We start from the raw sequence: 25403 nt of genomic DNA on the forward strand, positions 1-25403 counted from the left end.
CTCCCCTCTAGAACCCTCAGTTTGTTTTTCAGAGTCCATCGTCTCTCATGGTTCGTCTCCCCCTCCGATTCCCCCCTCTCATTCTTCCCCTCCTGCTATCTTCTTCTTCTTCTTCTTTTTTTTTTAAACATATATCGTATTATTTGTTTCAGGGGTACAGATCTGTGATTCAACAGTCTTGCACAATTCACAGCGCTCACCATAGCACATACCCTCCCCAATGAATTAGAATTTTGAAAAACTCAGTGACACTATGAAAAAGTCAAGAGATTGAAGAAAACTATTATAGTCAATGAGCTGAAAAATGAATTAACACTGTGAAAATATTTAATGTGCTTATAATATACATCGAAAGCCAGACAACTTCACAGTGCCATATAGCTAGACTGTAGCCTAACTCTTAATTTATATGGCCTACTAATAAAAAACGGAGAGACCCATAGGCTCTACATCTTGACAGTGCTGTTAAGCACTGTCATTATTTCTAACTAGTCCAAGACATGCTCACTTAAGAAATTATTACATCTACAAATGAGTACTCTACCTCATCAATTCGAATGCTTCTTTATTATGCCTTTAGAGATTAGGTATGTTGGCTATTAAGTCATACTTAGTTTGTTAAAATGAAGCACATAGGAGAATCAACACTCAATGTTGTTATTAAATGTTATAATGATTCTAAGATTAAGTACCAGTTGACTCAAATGTAATTCTAGCAAGAGCTCTCTTTTTTGATACACTTGATAAGCACTGAATTCATTAACTTCTTAAATAAGCCTCCTTCTCTTGTATTCCCACCATGGGAGTGAAAATAGAGATTGTCCACTAGGTCACTATATCAGTACCTGGTGACTGTACCACAGGCTTGGCCTTTACTTTCTACATCTAATTAGTAATCAAGATCTGTGTATTTTTTTTTAATTTAAATTTTAGGTAGTTAACATACAGTGCAATATTGGTTTCTGGAGAATTCGTTGTTCATCATTTACATACAACACCCAGTGCTCCTAACAAGTGCCCTCCTTAACACCCATCACTGTGTTATTTTATGTCCTTAATTCTTAACACATCCCTTCCTTTCTTCATCACCACTGCTATTGCCCTACTTCTAACCTTCTCATCTCGTGCCTTGATTAGTGCAATAATCTCTTTACTGGTCTTCAGGATCCTAATTTTCCCTTTGTCAATCCATCTTCTTCAAACCTCAGAGCAGAGGGGCTTGCCAAAATATAAAACTATAATGTCCTTCCTAAAGATTATAATCTTTTAGTGGATCATCACAACCACCTTTCGATGGTTTGAAAGCCATCCACGATTTATCTTAAAAATGATCTCTCTGGCTCATCTCTGTTGCCTGACCCTCATATTTCCTGTGATCCAGCCATAATGATTTGCATGGTTTAGTTCAAGTCTACACTGAACTGCTTGAAACTTTTCTGGAAATGCTTTGTTCTGTTGTCCCCTTGCCCAGTTACTGGTTTCACCTGTTTTCTCTCTACCCCGTACAGGCTTCCATTGTGGTCCACAGCATATTTCTGCGCCTGTTGACACTTCTATTTCTCCCTACAAGGGTGCAAAGTCTTTGAGGGAGGGACCATATCTGTATTTTTAGTATCCAGCAAAATGTCTGGCTCCAAGCAAGTGTTCAAATGTTTGCTGAATGAAAAACTACACAGATACAACATTAAAATGACTACATTATTATTCAGGAAACTAAGAACTTATTGAAGCCTGCATATTCTTCATATCTTATATAGAATATACAGTATTAACTAATATTGGTATGAAAGTCCTATTTTTGATCCATGTCCAAGATCAGACTGCTGAAAATTCTTCTGGATATGAATGTTGGCTATTTTATGTCTCATATTTTAATGAATGCGGCAAGGGGAGGATTTTTTCTGTTCAGTCATGACTCTTGATAGCAAACTTTCACATCCTGAAGATAGGGGAAGAAAATGTTTTCCTACGACCTGTCACAGATGCTTAATTCTGGCCAAAAGTCTGCTCATGTTTCAGCAGAGTGTCCTTTTTATTTTTTTAAAAATCAAATTATAGACCCATTTTCCAAAGTTTTAGAAAATTGGAAATTGGCAGTATTACTTCTTTGGTAATTAGACTCAGGAAAGGGGAGAGAGGAAGGGAAGGAGGGCGGGGAGGAAGGAAGGAAAGAAAGAAAGAGGGAGAAACAGAAGAGGAGAAAGGAGGAGAAATAAAGAAAAAAATGCAGAGGGGGCAAGAAAGAAAAGAGAAAGCGTGGTGTCAAAAGGCAGGACTATGGAAATACACACGCACTGTACTTGTGTATGGAAATGTGTGCTCTTTTTCTCAGTTGCCCATATGCCAGTTTGCATTCCGCTCCTATCAGACACTGTCAAAAGCCCTCTTAATATGTAGCCCCAGGCATCAGAATGAGTGTTTCTATCTTCTCCATCTGGTTTAGTAAGGATAGATTGTTATATGGGGCTGCCGCCTGTCCAAATCAAGCCTCTCCAAGGCACCCATTCTAACAGCTCATTGGAAGAGGCAAGTTCTCAGTATGGCCTTATCCAAGAAAGCTTCTGACATTATATCTGAGGTGTGGAAGTAGAAAGGACAGCTCAGGAGTCTAAAAGAGCGGTTACAAGAATGTAAGTGAAGGACCAGCATCTACTTTGTTAAATCATCTTTTTTCCCCCAAAGATGCCACGTTTCCAAGTATCACCTTGTCAGAAAATAATGAAGCATCAATGACATCAAGCCTAACAGTACAATTAGAAATGGCAAAAGAAACAAAAAGGCTTAAATAAAAGGTAAACTAGGGATGCAGATGTGCCCAATTATTTTGAGCATCCCAATATTTAATAAATTAGTGTTGATTATTTACATACCAAAAAGAGTCTTACATTTACAAAAGTACTTGTCATAAGCTTTTATTATTTATTTATTTATTTTTAAAAGATTTTTATTTATTTGACAGAGAGAGACACAGCAAGAGAGGGAACACAAGCAGGGGGAGTGGGAGAGGGAGAAGCAGACTTCCCGCAGAGCAGGGAGCCCCATGCGGGGCTCGATCCCAGGACTCTGGGATCAAGACCTGAGCCGAAGGCAGATGCTTAACGACTGAGCCACCCAGGTGCCCCTGTCATTAGCTTTTAATAGGAAGATTTTAACTGAGAATTTAAACTATGATCCAATTAACAATTACTGAGATAATAATCACTGGATAAATGAAGAATAAACAGATAAAAGAGTTCCTGTATTCTTTTTAGGGTAAAAATATGCTGTTGACTCCTGGGTCCATGTAACCCAATTTTATATTGTGCCACTCCCTTCCAATTAGTCAGCATTAATGGATTACTAGGAAGAATGACTTCCCCCACTAAAATTCTAAATAGGCATTTCGGAAGAAACGAGTAATTCATGACCAGCAAAACAAACAACACTGACCGTAATAAAAATAAGACTTGGCCATAAAACAATTATTCAAGGGACTACAAACTGTAGGGATCTTGCACAATGAAAGCCCACTGGACTAAGATATAAAATTAGTAGGCCACTCTCCATGTTGACAAATGCATATAATGAGGATCTCTACCACTGAAAATATGAACATGGGCTTCAGTAGAAAAGTCAGGAGGACTGCAGCCTAGAACAGACTTATGTAAAAGGAAGAAAATACACACACACAAACAAAAAAATCCCCGGAGATCTAGGAGTAGCACCCAGCCAAGAATCTGGCACGTTATTTAGGAACTCAATACATGTGTGTTTACTGAATAAATACCAACAAAAATCCACTGCCTAAAGGAAACTTTGAAAGTGTGCTTTGTAAGTAGAATAGGAAATTCATTGGGTTTTATTTTCCTTTTACTTAAAACTTTGATATGTAAATTTATATAGTTTGGTAATATTTAATTTGTACATTTATTAGCATAACAATCTCCTAAAACCACATCCAATTCTTCCTTTCCCCTTGGTACACTTGTTAAAAATTATCTACCTACCTACCTACCAAAGGAGTGAGAACCCTGGTGTTGCAATGTTTCCTATATTTCGGACAACAACTCCAAATCCAACAAATCCGAGTTTAAAACTATAATTAAAAATGCCATAGTACAGTACATATAATTGAGTTATATTTTTATAAACTATTGCATTATGGTGAGTAGGGTATATATGTCCATATGCCCTACTAGATGATATGCTTTTCAAGGGCCAGAACTGTTTTTAATCCATGTTTCTGCAAGGTGACTGGAATTTATAAATTTTAGGCATTGAGCACCTGTTTCTTGCAGGATTAATTCAGGAAAAAAACAATATCAACATTAACCAAGGCTTAGGGTAAAGATAAAGAAGTCTCACAGTCCTGTAGTTCTCATGCTGTCTTTTATGAGATTAATATAAAAGCCAAAGGGAAAAGTCTATAATTTTAGTCCAGTTATGTACAACCTTCTGATTGGGATTATGTTCCAAAATGCTTGTTCTAGATGATGCAAACAGTTGAGAATGGCTGTAATGTGATCAACAGCCCTCAAATGCAGGGTTCTTGATGCTCATGGCCTTTAGGACTTACAGAGGTTTCTGCCAATCTACTGTGAAGGACACACAGGCCTTTTACAGCAGGTTATTTTCTTGAAGGCATTAAGTTCTACGAAAATATAAAAAGTAGACTAAGAATTTAAAATGTCTACGTGTAGTAAAGAATGCAGAGCAACACGGTGGAACTCAACTAAAAAGAAAAAGCTAGTGACTCCTTGTTTTTATATTTACTATACTCTCTGGCAAAACAAATTCTGACATATAATTTTGAATTCAGTCCACTCTGGACATTGAAATTAAATAAATTTTCACATTTTAGTGGTCATCTCATCATTTATAAAAGTGCCTATCTATAAAACTAGGCTGGTACACAGCGCTGCTATAGTCTAGAAGTTACATCCATTCTGCATTGTTCCTAGTAGATGTATGTACAGATGTATCTATAAACACCAATTCGTGAATTTCAGGTGCACAGCTTATTTAAGTGCTTGAGGTAGAATAACACGCAGGTGTCAGCCCTTCATATTTCAAAGCTTGAAGATTAACCTCATACGCAATATGGTGACCTAACAGTTCTTCATTTGAAAGAAATCTGAAAAATAATCTCTGATACAGCCTAAGTGTGAGAATAACCCAGCGGGATTTCCACTTCTTCATTTCTTAATGAGTTTTTTGATAATGAGAGGTGACTTTGCCAGTCACTCTGGGCTCTATTATGGCTAATTTGACTCCACTTCACTCTCCTTGTTAATTATTAACACTAGCCTTTTTATCCTCATGAGACCACATTCCAATTTTTCTTTTTTCGATTTTTATGAGCCCATCTTTATGAAGGTGAAAGTCTTGGAGAATAGGTTTTCACTTAGTGTAGAGCCTGAACATTTATTATTCGTTTAGGCAGAGACTCTGTGACATTGATTATATAAGCACGGGTGTTCTTCAGGATGGCTTTAATGTGCTAGCAATGTGAAAAGGCTGTTAATTAAAGAAGAAGCATCGTGGTATTTTTCACTTGGGAATCTGTTCCCAAAAGAATGGTCATTTGCCACTTGCTAACATATCCACAGATTAAAAGGTGACTAGCTCCAAGGGTTTGCCTTTCAGTAGTGCTGAAAGAAATGATTTGTGCCATTTGCAGATGGCTTTCGTTTGTCAGAAGCGGTCACTTGCCATATCTATTATCGACAAGACAATTGTGGAAGATAGCATGCAAGGGGAGAATCTATTTGTACCAGCTTTACAGTCAGTCGCACAGCATCATTTAACTATCATGCTAATTGCTTCACTATGAAAACATTTATTTTCCCTCAATTTTAATACATCTCTTTCTCAAGACTGTTTCCTTAGATACCATTTAAAGTGATTACCCATTTAATTATCTTTTTAGTTGGGGGGAAGTGGATCAGGGTGGACGGAGGTAGGTTGGAGGGACAAGCAGGAGCCCAGTCTTTTCTGGACAGAAATGAAGGAGCCGGAGTTTGTTTTCATCATCAGTCCTGCTCTGGGAATCAGTGGGTAAGTCTGTGAGGGGCGGGAGATTGGTGACAGTTGCTAAAATTATGGTGCAGCTTGTACTCTTCCCTTGAGGAGACACCACATTTCATCTCCAAGGACTGGTTCTTAAGGCTAAGACTTTCCCTAATCATGCCCAACTCTAAGGCAAGATGCATGCCCCCCGCAGAATTTTCTTCTCCTTAAAATAAAAACTGAATTTGCTGTCCTGAATCTTTTCCCCCACTCATTAGTTTAGTCCCTGGCATTCTCATCATGGATGTTTCATAACGTACGTGAAAGGACAACATATACCATTCTCCGGTTTGTTCTGTACCCTTTAACCAACTCTCTTCCCCTGCCCCCACAACTCAAGGACCTTCTGAGAATTTTCTAAGGTAAAAATAAAACTTCAAGGAATTTCCTATCTTCCTTTAAAGAATGTATTATTCTATAAATGCCCCAGAATCTGCTTTTGTTAGTGCAGACCCAGACTGAACTGGAGACCACCAAGTGAGCACCCTGTTGGTGATCCCCATCAGCAAGATCCTGCCCAGGCACATCGCCTCTTAGGGATTTAGTTTCCTCAGCTGGAAAAATGAAGAGCTTTGTCAAAAATCCTGTCCACAGGGACACCTGGGTGGCTCAGTCGTTTAGCGTCTGCCTTTGGCTCAGGTCATGATCCCAGAGTCCTTGGATGGAGCCCTGCGTCGGGCTCCCTGCTCAGCGGGAAGCCCGCTTCTCCCTCTCCCACTCCCCCTGCTTGTGTTCCCTCTCTCGCTATGTCTCTGTCAAATAAATAAATAAAGTCCTTTAAAAAAAAAAATCCTGTCCACTTTCCAAAAGATAAGCACCTATTTTAAAATATCAAAGCATCAAGATTTTAATAAAAGAAAGATGGTAAACAACCAGTGGAGACATCTGAATTATTCATTGAAAGACAAAACCCCAAACAACACAGTTACCAAGTTTTCAAGGCACAAATAAAGTAAAAATTCTAACTAATACCCCCAACTACTGGGAGATGTGTTAGTAATTTTTATTTTGGCCAAGCAGACATACGCATGCAACATTATCATAAATCACAACGATTTAAAATCTATATAATTAGTTGTGCAGCACATGTGAGGTAACAGCAAACACTGTTATTTAGCAAAATATTTCCCCTTCCAAGACTGGGACTTGCAGAGCAGTCTCTTTCTATTACTCCCGGCTAAAGTTGTAACTAATTAGAATTTGGGATGTAATGTTAATTGGGTCAATGTGGTAAAAGCTGTCATGCCATGGCAGTGATGTAAGGCTCTTTCTTTCTAGGCGGGATTAAAGGGAGACAAGTTTTATGTTTTCTTAAAGCTTTTCCAAAAGGTCAATATGGTGGCAGCGATACATTGACATTTAACATTTGGATTGCATTCAGTAAATCACCATCTGAATATTTCAGGAATTTAATAAAACAAGCACAGAATTATTAACAATGTTCTTCATTATTATCAAGAGCGATATTAATAGCAAAAAAAAAAAAAAAAGGTATGTTTTACCAACTATTAAGATGCTCAGTGGTCTTGGCTTTGGATAGTAACTTGTGAGTTTGAGGTGAAAGTCACTATATTCTATTTCAATTCCCCAGACTCTCTTGTACTCCCGATACCAAAAGGAAATTACAGCACTGGGGAACTTTTCTATTTACCTCAGTACATAGAGGAGCTGTTTTTCTCTGAAATAATTGATGTTTTCTCAAATCTGTTAATCATTGCCAAATCAAAGCCAAGATCTAGACTTACCCCAAAACTGACATTGCTCAAAAGAGATCAGTAATAAATGCTTCCATGTTTTAACTGAATCATGTGTGACAAAACAACATACAACGATACACTATGCATTTAATAGAAGCCGATGTTACAGAAATGGCTTAAAACAGGAAAAGGAGTATGCAACTCTTTTGAATTAAATATTCGCCAAGTCTAGATAAAAATTAAATTTCTGTTGTTCTCATTTTAGTGGTTTTTTTCCCCCCACAGTTCCACAGAAAGTGGTTTATTGCTCTTAGAACAAAATAAGATGATTTCAGAACTTTGGTTAGTGAAGAAAAACTGTTAGAACTTGAAAACTTTTCTAATACATTGTTTTGTCAGTTGATGGAAGCAGGCACTTCAACACAGAAAACTTCCTGCTTACAGCCGTGTGGAGCGCCCACTATCCAGCTCGAACAGCTAGGGGCTGAGAAGCGGGGCTTGGCGCGCAGCCCCTGTCACTGTCCCGAGCGTCAGGGCTGACCCCCCCCCTTTTTTTTTTAAGATTTTATTTATTTATTTGACAGAGAGAAACACAGTGAGAGAGGGAACACAAGCAGGGGGAGTGGGAGAGGGAGAAGCAGGCTTCCCGCGGAGCAGGGAGCTCAATGTGGGGCTCAATCCCAGGACCCCAGGATCATGACCTGAGCCGAAGGCAGATGCCTAACGACTGAGGCACCAGGGCTGACCTCCTTGCCCTGGCTCACACGGAGCTCCTTCTCCAACACCCGCTCCGGGCTCTTCCTCACCACCCCACCCCTGGCAATCCTGTGCAGAACTGCATTTAAGAGTGTTTGTTAGGTGTTGTCTATGGGGCATGCAGGAGGTCAGGCTACTATTGGGGCAATGCAGGCCAGCATCAGCTCATGGGAGCCTGGCACTATCCAAGGAGAGCCAGAGATTCCATGCCCAGTGCTACCACTTCACACCCTAGTCTGGCTGTGGGGTCAGCAGGCTTGCTATAGACCAAGTGGGGGCTCCCAGCAACTACAGATGTCTGAGGCAGGAAAACAAAGCTGCCAGTTCATGGCAGCCCTGACAATGATCCTTGGGGGCTGATCTTGGCCTCCAACCCTGGCTGAGGAGAAAAGGGAGCTCCCCCCAAACCCTCCCCCCCACAGAGCCCCATGAGAGACAAGCCCTGCATTTTAGCGTTCTTGTTGACATAACTCTCACAAATTTACACTTGCAATGCAAGAGCTCTTCTTAAAAATAAACATTAAAGGATGCTAATTCATTGGAGTTGCAGTAGAGGTTCCCCCCCCCACCCAAATTTCTAAGAGGTCTACACTTGTTTTCTCCATAAATAAATTCTGATTTGTTGAATAAGTTAAATGATTCATCATCTTTACTGTTTGACTGTGAACATTAATAAATGCCCCATCTTTGAATAAACTCCTAAATAAATCTAAATATGGTCAATTATTGAATTTTCATGCAAATGGAGAAAGCAGTTAGAAATAAGCCTATGCTTATTTACTTTCAGTTAGGGACTTAATGCACAGTATATGTATTTATTTTTGGTCCAGGTTTATTGTCTTAAGATAATATTAAACCTGAGTTATAACTTCTTAGCAGAAAACAAATGATGCTAAAAGACTGGGAAAAGGAGAAGGTCATTTAAAGTCTTCTAGCTGGCAGGAGGGAATCAAAGTACAACTTAAAAGCTGGCTGGTCATCGTTTGCAGAATGCATGATTCACATACAGATAATTGAGTGTGGGGTTAGCAACTTTTGAGAGTAGACACTGGTTAAATCTGAAGTAGGAAATGGAGCTTAGTTCTTTGGCTTTCTAATAGGATCATTGGAAATGAAACTGGATAGGAGATGAAATTGGTTCAAAGAGTCAAGACTGAAATTTTCACAGACTAATATTTATTTTGTATCTACTATACATGAGATACTATGGTATTAATTCTCACCACCAATGACACTGTAGGTACTAATATTTTCCTTCCTTTATAGATGAAGAACCTAAGGTCCACAGAGGTTGAGCTATTGTCAAAGGTCAAGGTGCAAGTGGCAGAGACACATGTGAATCTGTCTGGCATCAAAGTTCATGTTATTAATTACTAAAAATGATGCCTCTCTTACTCTGACAGAGGTTCTTAACCTGCTGTCCTAAATCTGATGTCCATGGGGAGGTTCTAATACTACACTACACAAAATTTCATATTAGTGTGGACCGCCCCCAACCCCCAGTAAAACAGTAGTAGTTTTATCAGAGATTCAAAGGGATGAACAACCAAAGAAAGGTAAGAAATAATGGAGTGATGAACAAAGCCAAAAGAAGTACTTTTTTAAAAAGCAAAGACAAACGTAAAGACATGGGTTTAAGTTTAAACCTAGAAGCACACAGCAGTGGTGCCGGGGAAGAGAGCAGTAAAAAGCTCTGGCGTTTTAAAATACAGCAAGTTTGAAACGTATCAAAGGGGGACCGAGTTCCTTGGCGAGTTGGAGCAGTATGAGCTGAAGACAGGGCAGGGGAAGGGCACCTCTCCCGGGGGTTTGGGTTACTCGGGTCACACTGTGAGCGCTGTGTTCTTCACAGCACCACACTCCAGGGCAATCCTGAGAAATGGAGTGAGGTCTGGGCAGGGGAAGGTGATAAGCAGGGTAGTGGGCACAGAAACCCTACCATGTGAGGAAGAACTGAATGACCTGTCAGCAATGGCTCGGAGAAGAAAACACACAATAGTAGAAGCCTGTTCCATCCATTGAGCAGAACAAGTCAGAACCAGAGGGTAGGATGACACAGAGGTCACCTTGGTCTATAATGGGAAGAACTGTCTAGAATACGTACCTGGTGACGCTATGACCACTGCAAGTGTTAAAGCAAAGGATGTCAGCGGTAACCAAAGCTGGGTTGAAGGGAAATTTCAAGGAGAGTCATCATAGGAAAGGCCTAGGAATCTGTATGTTAAGAAATGTCCCTATAAAGTCCTGATGTAAAACTAGGTTTGTTCTGGCCGCTAGAAGACCATGCATCAGAAAATTCGTAAACGTTATTATTGTATTGGAAGGAAATGTCTCAGTAGAGGACCTTTACATTCTCTTAAATTTCTCAACACTGAGAGAACAACCCATACCATACAGCAATATTACACCATCATCTACGGAAGTGAATCCCTCTCAGGCAAACAATATTATCAGAATGCATAATAAAAATAGAAAATAGAAATAGAAACCTTAACAAAGCATGAATTCCCAGACTAATGACACATTTCTAAGATGTCTTTCAGAGACGTAAGTATTCTCCAGTGCTTTAGAAATGCTAACCTTTGAAGATTTTCTGATTCACAAGGTGCAAAGAGAAAGATGCCTATGTCAGCAGGAGGGGAGAAATAACAGGAACTTCCAGGGCCAGTGGAGCAAAGTGGGCATGTTACTGCTTTTCCCCAGAACCCGGCCTTAAAAACTCAGGGAGACTGAGCAAAAGAGATAACTATTGTTATCTATGTCAGTCTTGCTGAGTTAGTGCGAGAGCTCTGTAAATACACATTCACACACACAACATTCTCTCCGTCCTCCCCATTTCATATACTAAAGAAAACGCAAGTGCTTACTGTCATTTCTGAGGAAATTATTGAGCAGTTGGAAAAGAGGAAAACTATCCCAGGAGTCTTGTGGTTGGGCCTCCAGTGCAGTATCCATATCTACTGTGAATAAAGCCCAAAATTTCTCTGCATGCTCTGCCAATAAATCAGGCCACCAGGCAAATGCCTGTAAAAGGATAAAGAAACAATGCAAAATTAGATTACTTCTTAGAAACACACACAAATATTGTGCCACCTGAAAACGTCACTGAAAATGACATTGTAGAATGTTGTAGAATAGGATACCACATTTTAAAATATTTCTACTCACAGAAAAAGATATTAGAAATACATAAAATATCATAGTAGTTATGCTTAAAATTATGAGATACTAAACTTCTTGTTTTATGTATTTTTCATCTGTTCTAAATTAAACATGTGTTTTTACAGTAAAACAATACATGTCATTTTGCATTTTAATTCTATTTTAGATTTCATATTTCATTTAATGCCAAGTTTGCCTACTTAAAATTTGTGTGTAAAATTTCTTCTTTCAAAAAATGCTACTTTTTATTTGTAGTACTTTTTAAAATAAATCTAAGGTCCAAAACTCAAATACACTTCCGTAGTGTAGGGATAGAGAGGGATTTCCAGACCCTCCAATGTAAATTAGGTACTCTGGTAGGTAGGTAGTCTTAGCAAGTCTTACACAGTCTCTCTGATGCTCAGCATTTTAATTTCACAAGTCTTGGTATTGCATATATGACTACATATGTGAATATTTTAATTTCTGTCTCTTAAATTTAGGCTGTAAACACTACAAAGACAAGTCTGTATATGTTATTACTTTATACTCAGCTAGATATTTTCTAATTCCTTTTGGGTAATGGCAATAATCGTCTTAAAAAAACCTGTTTAGATGAATGAAAATAGTATTTACTTTTTAGAAAGTTCTTGAAAACAATGTGGTCTGATGATGGATCAGAGCTCCAACACCACGTGCCCATGGAACCTAGCAGCAGGCCCAACTTCCTGGGGTCCCTGCCAGCCAGCTGGCCCATAAACCCTACCAACCACAAAATTGCCAAATTGTTCCCTAAACTGTTAAGTAGATAAGCATGACTGTAATGAATGAATTTGGGTTTTGTAAAGAAAAATCAAATCCAAATCAGATAACTCATACTGAAATATAAAGTTTTAAGTGTCTTTTTCCCTCAGATCTATTTGATTTATATAAAGGAGCAAACTATAATATAGGAAATTGTATGATTTTAAATGTGGCATACATTTTAAAAGTTGGTCCAATTAATTAAAAATACCTTTAACAGAGAGCCAAGTTTCCTAAGAAATCCATATTTAGATAAATAGGAGAAGACATTTACAGTCAGCCAGAGCCTTTGCTGGGACTAATGTCAACAAAAAATTTAACATGGCGGTCTTGTATTTTAAGCTTGAGCTTTTGGGGATACATTCTCAGGTCTTCTTTAATGAGCAAACTGCAAACAGAACTGCCATTATATGGTAATGGGAGTTAAAGAATGTAGAGTTCTCGTGTAAAGATTAGAACATACTTTTCTCTTAGTCCTTCAAGGACAGACTTTCAAAATGTTTGATTCTACTAATCCCATCCTACAGTGAAGAGATTGATTACTCTTCACTTTATAAATGTGGCTGGGCTATGTGAGACCTGATATCAACTGATCAAGATGTGAGTTTCAGTTAAGGATGAAAACTGTCTCAATTCAACCTTTATTACCCTCATCATGAGTATGCAGAGTGTTAACAAAAGCTTTTTTTTTTTAATCATAAAAGGGAAAAGTATTAATAAGGACTATTATCAGAACAATTTGTTAATGGATACACGATACTGAAGAAGTAAATTCTCATATGAATAACATAATGTGTGTGGGGGGGCAGTAAAAGTGTGTTTTTGTATGTGATTAAATTTAAGTTGTTACCACTTTAAAATAGTGTTAAAAGGTCTGGAGTCCAGTTAAAAGGTAAATCCTTGCCTAAGAATAGTTACTTTAAGTGTAAATGTAAATTAAACTCCCCAATCAAGAGACACAGACTGAATAAATGAATAAAACAACAAGATCCAACTATATGCTTATGAGAGACTTTAGATTGAAGGACACACATAGGCTGAAAATGAAGGAATGGTAAAAGATATTCCATATAAATGGTAACCAAAAGAGAGCAGGGGTGCATATACTAACATCCAACAAAACAGACTTTAAGTCAAAAACTGCCATAAGAGAAAAAGCAGGTCACTACATAATGATAAAGGGTCAATTTTCCAGCCAGATAAAACAATATATATGCACACCACCTCAAAGCACCTAAATATATAAAATAAACATTGACAGATCTGAAAGGAGAACTAGAAAGCAATACAATTACAAGAGGAGACTTCAATAGTACACTTTCAATAACGAACAGATCTCATCTGGATGGAAAATTAATAAGGAAAAAGCAGACTTGAATAACACTATAGACCAAATGGATCTAACTGATAGATATAGAACATTCCACCCAGCAGCTGCAGACTGCACATTCTTCTCAAGCACACACAGAACAATACCGAGGATAGATCACATGCTAAGTCACAAAAAACTTAACTTTTGAAATCATCCCAAGTGTCTTTTCCAATAGCAGTGGAATGAGATTAAAAATCAGTAACAAAAGGAAAACAGAAAAATTCACAAATACATGGAGATAAACAAGACACTCTTAAAAGACTACTGGGTGAAAGAAGAAACTTAAGGGAAACAGAAGATATCTTGAGACAAACAAAAATGAAAGCACAACATATCAAAATTTGTGGGATGCAGTAAAAGCAGGACTAAGAAGGAAGTTTATAGCAATAAACACCTATATTAAAAAAGAAGAAAGATCTCAAACTACCACGTCATGTCACACCTCAAGAAACTAGAAAAAGAACCAACTTAGTCTGACATTAGGCAAAGAAAGAAAATAAGATTAGAACTTAAATGAAATAGAGACTATAAAACAATAGATCAATGAAACTAAGAATTAAGTTTCTTAAAAATAAACAATATCAACAAAACTTCTGACTAAAAAAAAAGAAAATGCAAATAAATAAAATCATAAATGAAAGAGAGGACATCACAACCAATGCCACAGGAATAAAAAAGATAAGGGACCATTAACCAATGAATATGAATATTGACACGAAATGCACAGACAACAAAAGCAAAAATACATAAAAAGGACTACAACAAACTAAAAAGCTTCTGCATGGCAAGGGAAATCATCAACAAAATGAAAAGTCAACTTATGGAATGGGAGAAAATATTTGCAAAAAGTTTGTTTAATAAAGGGTTAATATCCAAAGTGTACAAAAAACTCCTACAACTCAATAGCATGAGAACCCCAAATAACCTGAATAAAAGATGGGCAAAGACCTGAATGGACATTTCTCTGAAGAAGCCTAACAAATGGCTAACAGCTATACGCAAAAGGTCCTCAACATTATTAATCATAATTTGATTTTCCAATGCAAATCAAAACCACAACGAGCTATCATCTCACACCTAATTAGGATGGCTATTATAAACAAACAAACAAACAAACAGACAAACAAAACCAAACCCAAAAGGTAAGTTTTATTGAAGATGTAGAGAAAAGAGAAGTCTTGTATACTGTTGGTGAGAATGTAAACTGCTACAGCCACTATGGTAAACAGTATGGAGGTTTCTCAAAAAATTAAAAACAGAAGTATCATATGATCCAGCAATCCCACTTCTGAGTTTACATCTGAAGGAGTTGAAATCAGAACCTTAAAGAGATATCTGCATTGCAGCATTATTCACAATAACTAAGACATGGAAGCAACCTAAATATCCATCAACAGATGAATGGATAAAGAAAATATGACATTTATATATAATGGAATATTTTTCAGCCTTAAAAAAGAAGAAGGAAATCATGCCATTTGCAACAACATGGTTAAGCCTACAGGATGTTATGCTGAGTGAAATACTCCAGACACAAAAGGACAAACACTACATGACCTCACTTAAATGAGGAACCTAAAACAGTCAAATCCCTAGGAGCAGAGAGGTGGTTTCAGAGGGCTGAATGCCTGGGAGGAGTGTGAAACAGGGATGTATTAGTGAAAGGGCACAATGATTTGGTTATACGAGACAAACAAGTCTTAGAGATCTACTGTACAGTATAGGGCCTATAGTTAACGGCATTTTGCTTAGAGGCTACATCTTCTGTTAAGTGCTCTTATCACACTCACACAAAAAAGTAACATGGATTTCTCTGGCTGTTCCATCTCAGTTTTGTTTTAATTTGCATTTCTCTAATTATGAATGAGTTTGAACACATTTTTCGTATGTATAAGGGCTCTATACTGTTTTTAGTGAATTATTTTTTCAGGTCTTTTCCCCCCTTAACATTTTTTTATTATTATTAAGTAAACTCTACACCCAACATGGGGCTTGAACTCACGACCCCAAGATCAAGAGCCACATGCTCTATGGACTGAGCCAGTTAGGTGCCCCCTTCCTCTCCTTTTAAAATTTATCTTTTGCTGGTGTTAAAACTTTTTAACCAAGTAACTACAAAACATTCACATTTCTGTGATATAGAAATTTATATTATTCTTCCAATCAAAATTAATCACTTAAAAAAGGATTCATCATAGTATAGCCAGAGAAGTCAACATTTACTTTCAAGAACTTTCTAAGAGATACATGGTTGTAAAACTTCATTTAATTTCTTCAAATGTAAATTACACTAAAACCACACAACAGTCAAGACACAAAACAAAAAGGATTATAAAATATCAACACATTGGGTATTTTTTTTTAAGATTTTATTTATTTGAGAGAGAGAAAGAGAGAGCTCAAGTGGGGGAGGGGCAGAGGGAGAAACCCTGCTGAGCTTGGAGCCTGATGTGGAGCAGGACATGGGGCTGGACACGGGGCTGGATGCGAGGCTCCATTCCAGGACCCCGGTACCATGACCTGAGCCAAAGTCAGACGCTTAACCAACTGAGCCATCTAGTCACCCCATCAGATTGGGTATTTTCTTAAAAACTTGTATCACAAGAATAATGTTCAATATATTAATAAAAAACATCCCCATGTGATGAATTAATGGATGGCAATATAAGAAAATGTTGCCTACAGGAAGAATACAAACAGACTTTAGAGTTAGGGACATTTAATGCCCGGCTCAATGTTTAGGACTTCAATTTTGCTGCTACAAATATATAAATGTGAAAAACTATTGGAAATGGTATGCGCTATGTCATGAGCTATTGCTCTTTCAAAATACTATCTTTGAATCCTTAACTATCTACCAAAATGGGTATATGACAAGTAATATAAAAGTAAACAAATAAAACAGTGTAATTTCATTACATATGTCTTGCTCTTGTCTTTTAGAGCTGCAGCGGTGACTGACCTGACATACTAGGTCAAGCAGGAGAGAAACTCTAGTAAAAATGTGGCACGGGGCACCTGGGTAGTTCAGGCAGTAAGCGTCCGACTCTTGATTTCGGCTCAGGTCATGATCGCAGGGTTGTAGGGCTGAGACCCATGTTGGATTCCATGCTGAGCATGGAGCCTGCTTAAGCTTCTCTCTTTCATTCTCCCTCTGCCCCTCCCTGCTCGTGCTCTCTCTTAAAAAAAAAAAAAAAAAAGAAATGCAGTAATGCAAAGTAAGACAGTTTCAAAGTCTCACTTGTAGCTCATAACCAATGTTTTTTCAAAAGATTAAATTTAGGAAAATAGGGGCACCTGGCTGGCTCAGTTGGTTAGGCTACTGCCTTCGGCTCAGGTCATGATCCTGGAGTCCCAGGCTCGAGTCCTGCATTGGGCTCCCCACTCAGCAGAGAGTCTGCTTCTCCCTTAGACCCTCTCCCCTCTCATGCTCTTATTCTCTCTCAAATAAATAATAAAATCTAATAAATAAATAAATATAAAATAAAATAAAGAAAATAACAATCATGTTAGGTCAGGCTTGTTTCAAGACTTGGAAAAATTTCCATAGCTCTTTTTAAAGTGAACTTGGAAGATAAAGCCACAGTGGGGAATGAAATAAAATGGAAGAGAATTTTCTTAAAAAAAAAAAAAAAAAAAAAAAGTAGCTTCAGGATGGCAAGAGTTTGCCATCAACTCAAAATTGTCATTATGCTTTACAGAAGTATATATATATCTGTGTGTCAAATTTGTATTCCTGATGAATGCAAGCCAATCTGTGATGAATGCTTATTGTTCTCCTAAAGATGACTAGAGAGAGCTTTGAGCAATCACAGTCTTTGAAAAGAAAAAGCAAGGGTCACAGGCTGTTACCTTGAGAACACAGGGTGGATTCTACACCTATCCCCTCATCTTGTTTGCCATCCTCCTGGGTGGCAGTCATCTCACCCTGGACCCTGTGAGTAAGAGGAGAGGCTGTATCATGTCCTCCCTTGAGGACCACTTCATGGAGATGGTAGAGGCCCCAGAGCATCAGGGTCTCCACCAGAAACGCAGCCATCTGCAGGGCACCAATCAAGTCATGATTATCTGGGTTAAAATTATCCTGGCTCTAATGCTAAGCCACTAACTAGTGTAAATGAGATGGCAGAGGCAGAAGGCGATGTTTAATTTGATTAAGAGGAAAATACAAAACTTGATTATAATCCTTTAGCCAAACCACTTCTACCAAAGTTCTAACAATAAAAAATATCTCATACAGTGACAACAATATACGTGGCAAGGTGACAATACTTTGAAAGCTGTGTTTGTTTTCTGAATGTCATTGGAAACAGCGGCAGCTAAGAAGGCACCCTGAAACTGGAAGTGAGTACTGAGCTTCTGCACTTAGTGGGGAGACTTGAGTGCTCCTGGGCAAATCCGTTCCCTGGGTGGACTTCCATTTCCTCATCTGCAAACTGGCAATAATAATACTTGTCCTAACCTCCCCTCGGGTTGCTGTGAAAATTCAATGCTTATGAAAATCTCTTGATCTACAAAAGTAAAAAAAAACAAAAAACAAAACTAATCATTATCAGTAATTACAGAAATGAGCTGAAATCCATACAGATCTTATAATGTGAGTTTAGATGTTTTGCGTGCCAAGTATTGTTCTAAAGGCTTTTTATATGTTATATTATTTAACCCTCCAAACAATCCATCCAGAAAGGTAGATGCTATAATTATCCTTATTTTCTATGGTAGCAAACTCAGAGAGATTAAATGACTTGCCCAAAGTCAAATAGGTGGCAGGTGACAGAACAATAATTTGAATCCAGGTTGGTTGGAGGTCAGAGATCCAGCTCTTACACATGTAGACTCTTAATTAACTATATATAGCACATTACCTGTCCATCTGTATATCTATCATGTTTTGCAGATCAGACCACTGTTAATGTCCTGATTTTTTTCTTGCAAGAGCACCTATTAATATCTTATTTCTTTATATCTTTTCTAATTTCTTTGAGGGAAGAGGCTTTTCATTACTTTTACCCTCACCATATAGTTAAAATTTATAATTTACAACCACAAAAAAGAGGATGGCTGCATAAATGAGCAAAAACAGTGAATCTGAGTTTGGGATGCTGTATGCGCTCATTTTTTTCCCCAGGAAAAGATCAGTTTGCAATCCTGTATTTTGTAGATGATCCTGAAAGCTCAGGAGATAGTCTAGTGTCTAGGACAACCCCCAGCCCCAACATACACACACACACACCACCAGGCAATGTAACACTGACGGGCCATATTCTAGAAACATGTAAGCTCTTTTGAGGGGCCAGTAGACTAGAGGGTGACACCTAAACCACCGTCAGACTAACCATAAGTTTTTTACAACTCTTTCAATTCAACAAAATCTCTCCCTAGTTGGGTTCATACAGGAATATAAATATTGAAGTAACCGACTGTGATGATAAACTGAAAATACTTCAAAGCGTATGTCAGAGTAAAACACTACCCCTATTGTTATATATTATTGTATATATTATAGTATTAAAAATTACAAAATAATTAACAAACATTTTTGGTAGGATACTTATGCCCATGGAAGCTCATTTGAGAGTCACTGCTGCCAATGGAATTTTGCCTGTATAACTCTACCATCTCTAAACCACCTGCTGATCATCTTCTTCCATACTGAGGGACATTTGTTGGACCAGAGGCTAATCTAACCCTAAACCTAAAACCACCCTAAAAAATGTTGGTTTATCTCACTGGCTATCTAGATATAAATGCTATGTAATTAATACAATCCAATTGTTGAGATTACTGTAATTTAGTAGTAGGTAGTAAACAGATCTTGTTCGTGAACGAATAACCAGACTTTAAGATGTTCTTTAGATGTGCACACTAGTGAGAAGAGCAAGGTCACAAAGAAGCAAAAGCAAAACAAATGGGAAAAAATATCAAATATCCTTTCTCTTCATGTTAGAATCCATCCAGAAACATAATTTGGTTCAGATACTGATGTTCATGTGTGTGAGCATATGTGCAAATATGTGTGCCCACACTGAACTCCTTTCCTGTCCTACCTCTGTTGCTGGAGGAGCCTGACGCACAGGCAGCTGAAGTGATAGATGAATCAGCTATGTGCAGTGAACTGAGAGGTCTATGCTGCAAATACCAAATTACTGCCAAACATCCTTTTTGCTTACACTGTCACCGACATGGTGGACAATATTACATTTAGACTATTTTAGGGACCTTAAAACAAGACTCTGCTGTAATAATACCCAACAAAGTAGCAACTTGAGCTGTGTTTGTATGATCCTGTTTCTTCCTTTGGCCCCTCTCCTGATATTTTCAGGACTCCATCCCCTTAGGCAGGGTCCTAGGATACACCAGTCAGCAAGGAAAGGAAGAGAATGAATGGAAAGGGACATCTCCAGGATTGCACCATAACTCTGTGTTTACATCCCTGCTATGATGCCCGGTATGAAACTTGGCAGCAGAACCAGGGTCGGACAACCATTGCACCCCTCTATTGAAAGAGAAATAACAATGTGGTTCACTGCAAAACGCCCAGGTCTGGAGTCCTGTCACTTACCACCTGTGCACATGTGGCAAGTTGCTCAACCTTTCTGGGACCTTTTCTTATCAGTCAAATGGTGTTATGTGGAGACGTTGTGCTGGTGAGAGCCCAAGGCTTTCTCATCAGCATCTGGGACGTCTCGCCACTGACAAAGTGAGGGGCTTTGGATGGACAGTACAAAGATTGGTTTGCCTAAGTTTCTGGTCAGGCACAGTCTACTCTGGAATGTGGACACAGCCTTAAGGATTTTCTGGAAAGAATCTTAAAGCTATCTTTTAAAAGAGAAAACAAATCAGAAAAAAGCCTGAGAGAAGAGGTTGAGAGGCCATCCAAGAGAAGGGAGGACTGTCTTGTAAGCCAGTCACTGTCAAAAATGTGAAGGACACAAAAACTGCTTGATTGGGAAACTGCTAGATCAAAACAACCTCTTAGCCCTGAGAGTAAACTGCCACTGTGAGAGGGGTAGAATGAGAGTAAGAGAAGCCTGCACAGGAGCCAAAGGGAGGGCTCTGGGAGGTAGATGGACTGACCTCTAAGGGAGCCGAGCCAGGTACTTGCTCATGGAGTACAGAGACCCCAGCTTGAACATCCAGCAGAATAAAGATCAGTGAAGAGTTCAGTCTCCTAATTCACTCTGGAAATGACTTTAGAATCAGACCAATTCACTCCCCAGTATTGTTCAGAGAAAAAGTTGGATCTTCTGATTAAAAAAAGAAAAGGGCAGGGCATGTGGCTGGCTCAGTCAGTAGAGCATGTGACTCTTGATTTCGGGGTTGTAAATTTGGGTGTAGAGATCACTTAAAAAATAAAACAAAAATCTTAAAAAAAAGAAAAAGGCAAAAAAAAGAGGAGATAAAACCTAATTATCAAAATCCTTTCAGCTGGCCTTAATTGTGCATGCAATTATTAATAAGAGGCATTTACCAAAACACTACAACTGTAAGCCCATTCCAAGAAACAGTCTTTAATTGGAAGGAGAACTAGGTTGGCTTTAAAATTAACTATAATCAAAGTGGGTTCTATCTTACCTTCACTAAGAGAGTTATTCCATGCTAGAAAAATAGTGGAAACAGTTTTACTCACCTCTCTTCCCTGATGGATTCCAAGAATTTGGAAGCATTGGGGAATGGAAAATGCCATAGTGTTACAAAGCATTTTTAAAAAGAGGTCATTATACTGGTTCTATATTTCAGCATATAGTAGAATGATATTTATGAGTTATGATTTTTCTCTGTTCAATAAAGTCAACCATATTTTTATGGATTAGAAAATATTATTTACATTTTAATTGTGTTGGGATACATTATCTTTAATAAGCATTTAGTGATTGCATGGAATAGACAACATTTAATAACTGTATTTAAAAGACAGGAAAGTAATTATTTTCCTTATGAGGGCAGGAAAATTAAATAGTATTTCTGTGAAATGTATGGGAATATTAGATGTACCTGTTTAGGTGAAATATACTGCAATTGAATATCCAATCAGAAATAGTTTTTAATTAAAAAGATGTAATACTCTGATGATAATGCCTTTTAACAAAAGACAAAGACAACACATACATATATTTTATCATATAATCATTTTCATCATAACATAGCAGTAGTACCAGCTTAGAAAAGATCCTCATGGGGATTCATTTCAAATTACTGAAGCAGCTGTTTCTTCAGTTTAAAATACAACATCCATAACAAGTTCACACATGACAGATGCAAGGTAAAAACTAGATTCCATAGTGTGAGCTAAAAGCAGATGTTTTGAATGATCATATTTATAACTAGATACAATAAATCTTAGTTACCTATAGTAAGGTTTCATGAACACTCTTTTAAGAATTTGCTTACAATGTACTTCCTATAGTTTCTTATATTTTTGAGAAATTGGCTTCATTACAAATAAATATTCTATAAATTCTTAAGTATCTGGGCTTTCAAAAAAATTCTTGCCCATTTCATGTGCTTCTTCAGGAAAAAAAAGTACTGTTAGAGCACTGAAATTTGTTATATTTATTTAATTCCATATATTTTCCCCACCCAATTCATTCCAATCCTAGCTATGTGCTGCCGAAGCAAGCACTCCCCACCAAAGTCCTAAAACTTTTTTTTTTTTTTTTAATAAACTCATGATTATTAGAAAGAGTTTTAGATGGGGCGCCTGGGTGGCTCAGCCATTAAGCGTCTGCCTTCAGCTCAGGTCATGATCCCAGGGTCCTGGGATTGAGCCCCGCATCGGGCTCCCTGCTCCGTGGGAAGCCTGCTTCTCCCACGCCCCCTGCTTGTGCTCACTCTCTGTGTCTCTGTCAAATAAATAAATAAAATCTTAAAAAAGAAAGAAAGAAAGAAAGAGTTTTAGAAGGACTATTAGAAAGACTTGTAAGTCTTAGAATAAGCAGTTGGCCTGGTGAAATACTACTCTATAGGGTGAATGTTAATATATAATTAAAACTTTAGAAAACTATAAAAAATGCAGGCTTATTGAAAATTTAAAGAAAAGTTTGATGGTAAGAATAAAAGACTAGTTCTCAGTCATACAGTTATGAATGTCTTCTATTTGATTTTGTTATAGTTGATCGCAACTTTTCCTTTTGCACACTGATTTACATTTCTAAAGTAAAGCAATCATGGCATGAGGGGGAGAAGCAAGCAATCTGACATCATGAGATGGGGTTTGTGCTCGAGCTTTGCTTCTTACTACTTGTACATCTTTGGCAGATCCCATAAGCTCTCCCATGTTCCGTGACTACTGTCAGGAATAGATAATAAATCATATACATAGACAACCCCTTTGTAACATATAGTAATTGCGTATCCAGGAAATGCACATATGTTCTCAGTTTTTTACAGGTAAATGGCCAGATGCCTATCAAAGTATATGGGCAGGCCCCTTCTTCAGTGCTCTTCCCACTATGGCAAAGCATTACATGGAGCTCTATAGGACAGTTAAAGGAAGTCATCACCTCTGCATGATGCTCTTCATTCTGCTGTAAGACTTCTATGCAGAGCTCTGCTAGATGAAGAACCTCTTCCAGCTTTCTAGCAGGAGGTGCCTGGTTCATGGTCTCTATGTTAAAAAGAAATCATAATAATGTTACCTTGAAAATGAAAAGCCAAACATATTCCAATTTGCAATGAGGAGACCAGGGTGTTGAAATAGAATAGAAAGCACAGTTTTGAGAAATAAGAGATGCAAACAATACAAATAAATACATTCTTTAAAAAAAAAAAAAAACAGTTCATCAGATTGCAGCAAACATTTCACCCACAAAGCAATTACAGGGAACTGCAAGTGTTGTGCCATTTAATATATAAGAACTAACAGATGCATCAGCACATTAGATGCTCAACTTCTGCAACAAACAAGTTATAGTCCTCCTCAAGGTCAGAAACACAAAGAGAGCAGATACCACAGTCTTTTCCTTCTCTCTGTATTGTATTACCAATACAATACCATTCTTACCAGATGAGTCATTCCTGACATTAGCAAAAACTATTCTTTTTTGTTGCTACTTAAATTCTCAGCCTGAAATGTCTATATAGTTTATGTTGATCTTAAATTCAAGAAGTAAAAAGTCACTTAAAACACTCTGACAGCCTTCGATGAACTGATTTCCTCCCCTCCTTCCCTACCCACCATTATGTCACCCTCTCCCCTCCTCTAACTGGAGAGGGGAGGGGAGGCATTCTTTAAAGCTGAAGGCTCTTTCAGCATCAAGGCAAACTGGTATAAAAAGGCCAGGCCACAATGAGATTAAGTGCAGCTACCTGAAATTCAGCAACAGAGAAGGAAAAGCAGTTGATTTTAGAGATAAAACAAACTGGCAGACATTAGAGGTGCCCTGTGTAATGAAACCGTTTCAAAACTGAATGTGAAGAACAGAGTTTGCAAAAAGGACACTGAAGATAAACACTGTCTTATATTCATGGACCCTCTCTTTGTCCCAGGAAGGAGGTTGTAAGGAAGGGAAATAAAATTTTCAGAAAAAGAGCTTTTTTCTGTGGAACCTAAGGAGCTCTGTTTTTTGGCAATGGACCTTTTCCTTCAACTTCTTCCTAAAACTTCAGCCTTAAATCTGGAGGCTACTCTTCCATTTGCTTGTTTCCAAGGAATATATACAATGATGGAGTGAAACATTGCTTATGGCTGGTGCTTGTTCATTAAACATTTACTGTAAGTTTACTATAGGTCACAGTGTGATAAACACAGGGGTTTCCAGCCCCCAACCCAGCACTCATCCTCCCAAACTTCCCTGCAGGATGAAAAGCCACTGCTTGTCTGCGACAGGGATCAAGAGCAGAAAACCAATTTGCCAAACACCACGTAATTGAGTGTACCTACAATGTTCTTAACTGTGAGAAGTAGGAGGAGGTATAAGCCATGCCCCTGATCTTAAACAACTCAGACTCCAAAAATCACTACTGAAAGGATCCTTAGATGTCAACTATCCAATCTTCCATCTGTTTCATGATCACTTCAACATCCTCAAAAGAGAGTGAGGTCAAGGAGGCTCATGACTCTGCAAGACAGTCTACTCCATTTTGGGGCAGCTCTAACTACTGAAGTCTGGTGAGAAACACAAGATCTTTAAGAAAAGTTTGGAAACAGTGTAGAGCAAACATAGCAGGAATGTAGGAGACGTGAGAGAGGGTGGGTTTCGGGGGAGGAATCAGCAGGAAGGTAAGTAGGACCGGAAGCAGGTCATAAAGGAATAACAAATGACCTGGGTAAGTAGAGGATGGGTTTTTGGAAAGGACTGTGTGACAGAGATGTGGTGCACTTCAGAGGAAGGTGATGATGATGATGATTACAAATGTTATTACCATTTACTGAGAGCCAATTAATGTGTCAGGCACAGCCCCAGGCACTTTCCATGCATCATCACACACACTAATTTCCCCAACAGCTTTAAGTTGCTTGGTTATTTGTCCATATAACTTACAGATAAGGAAACAAGCTTGGAGAGATCAAGTGCAACAGCTAGCAAGTGGAGAAGGTGAGACCTGAGCTTAATGTGGGCTCTTACCATCTCTGCCCTGCCCTT

General features: G+C 38.1%; 1 protein-coding gene and 1 non-coding gene across 16 annotated transcripts in view; both read right to left on the bottom strand.

Annotated features, from left to right (window-relative positions):
- The window catches only part of CADPS2 (calcium dependent secretion activator 2), a 506725-nt gene that overhangs the window by 63480 nt on the left and 417842 nt on the right, over positions 1–25403 (bottom strand). For 7 of the 15 annotated variants that reach the window (XM_028104877.2, XM_028104888.2, XM_028104879.2 and 4 more), the window contains 3 exons: positions 23322–23425; positions 21449–21457; positions 11369–11525 (listed from right to left, as the gene is read on the bottom strand). In XM_028104877.2, the coding sequence (XP_027960678.1) occupies positions 11369–11525; positions 21449–21457; positions 23322–23425 (270 nt within the window). Of the gene's footprint in view, positions 1–11368; positions 11528–21448; positions 21458–23314; positions 23426–25403 lie in introns of all 15 variants that reach the window. The other 8 variants (XM_028104882.2, XM_028104880.2, XM_028104885.2 and 5 more) reach the window with 2 other exon arrangements.
- Positions 8794–8943, bottom strand: LOC114210711 (small Cajal body-specific RNA 20). Its single transcript, XR_003609572.1, has one exon.

This window comes from Eumetopias jubatus, unplaced genomic scaffold (genome assembly GCF_037043125.1).
Source record: "Eumetopias jubatus isolate StellerSeaLion01/CBP00866 unplaced genomic scaffold, mEumJub1_p1.0 scaffold_14, whole genome shotgun sequence".
Taxonomy (NCBI): Eukaryota; Metazoa; Chordata; class Mammalia; order Carnivora; family Otariidae; genus Eumetopias; species Eumetopias jubatus.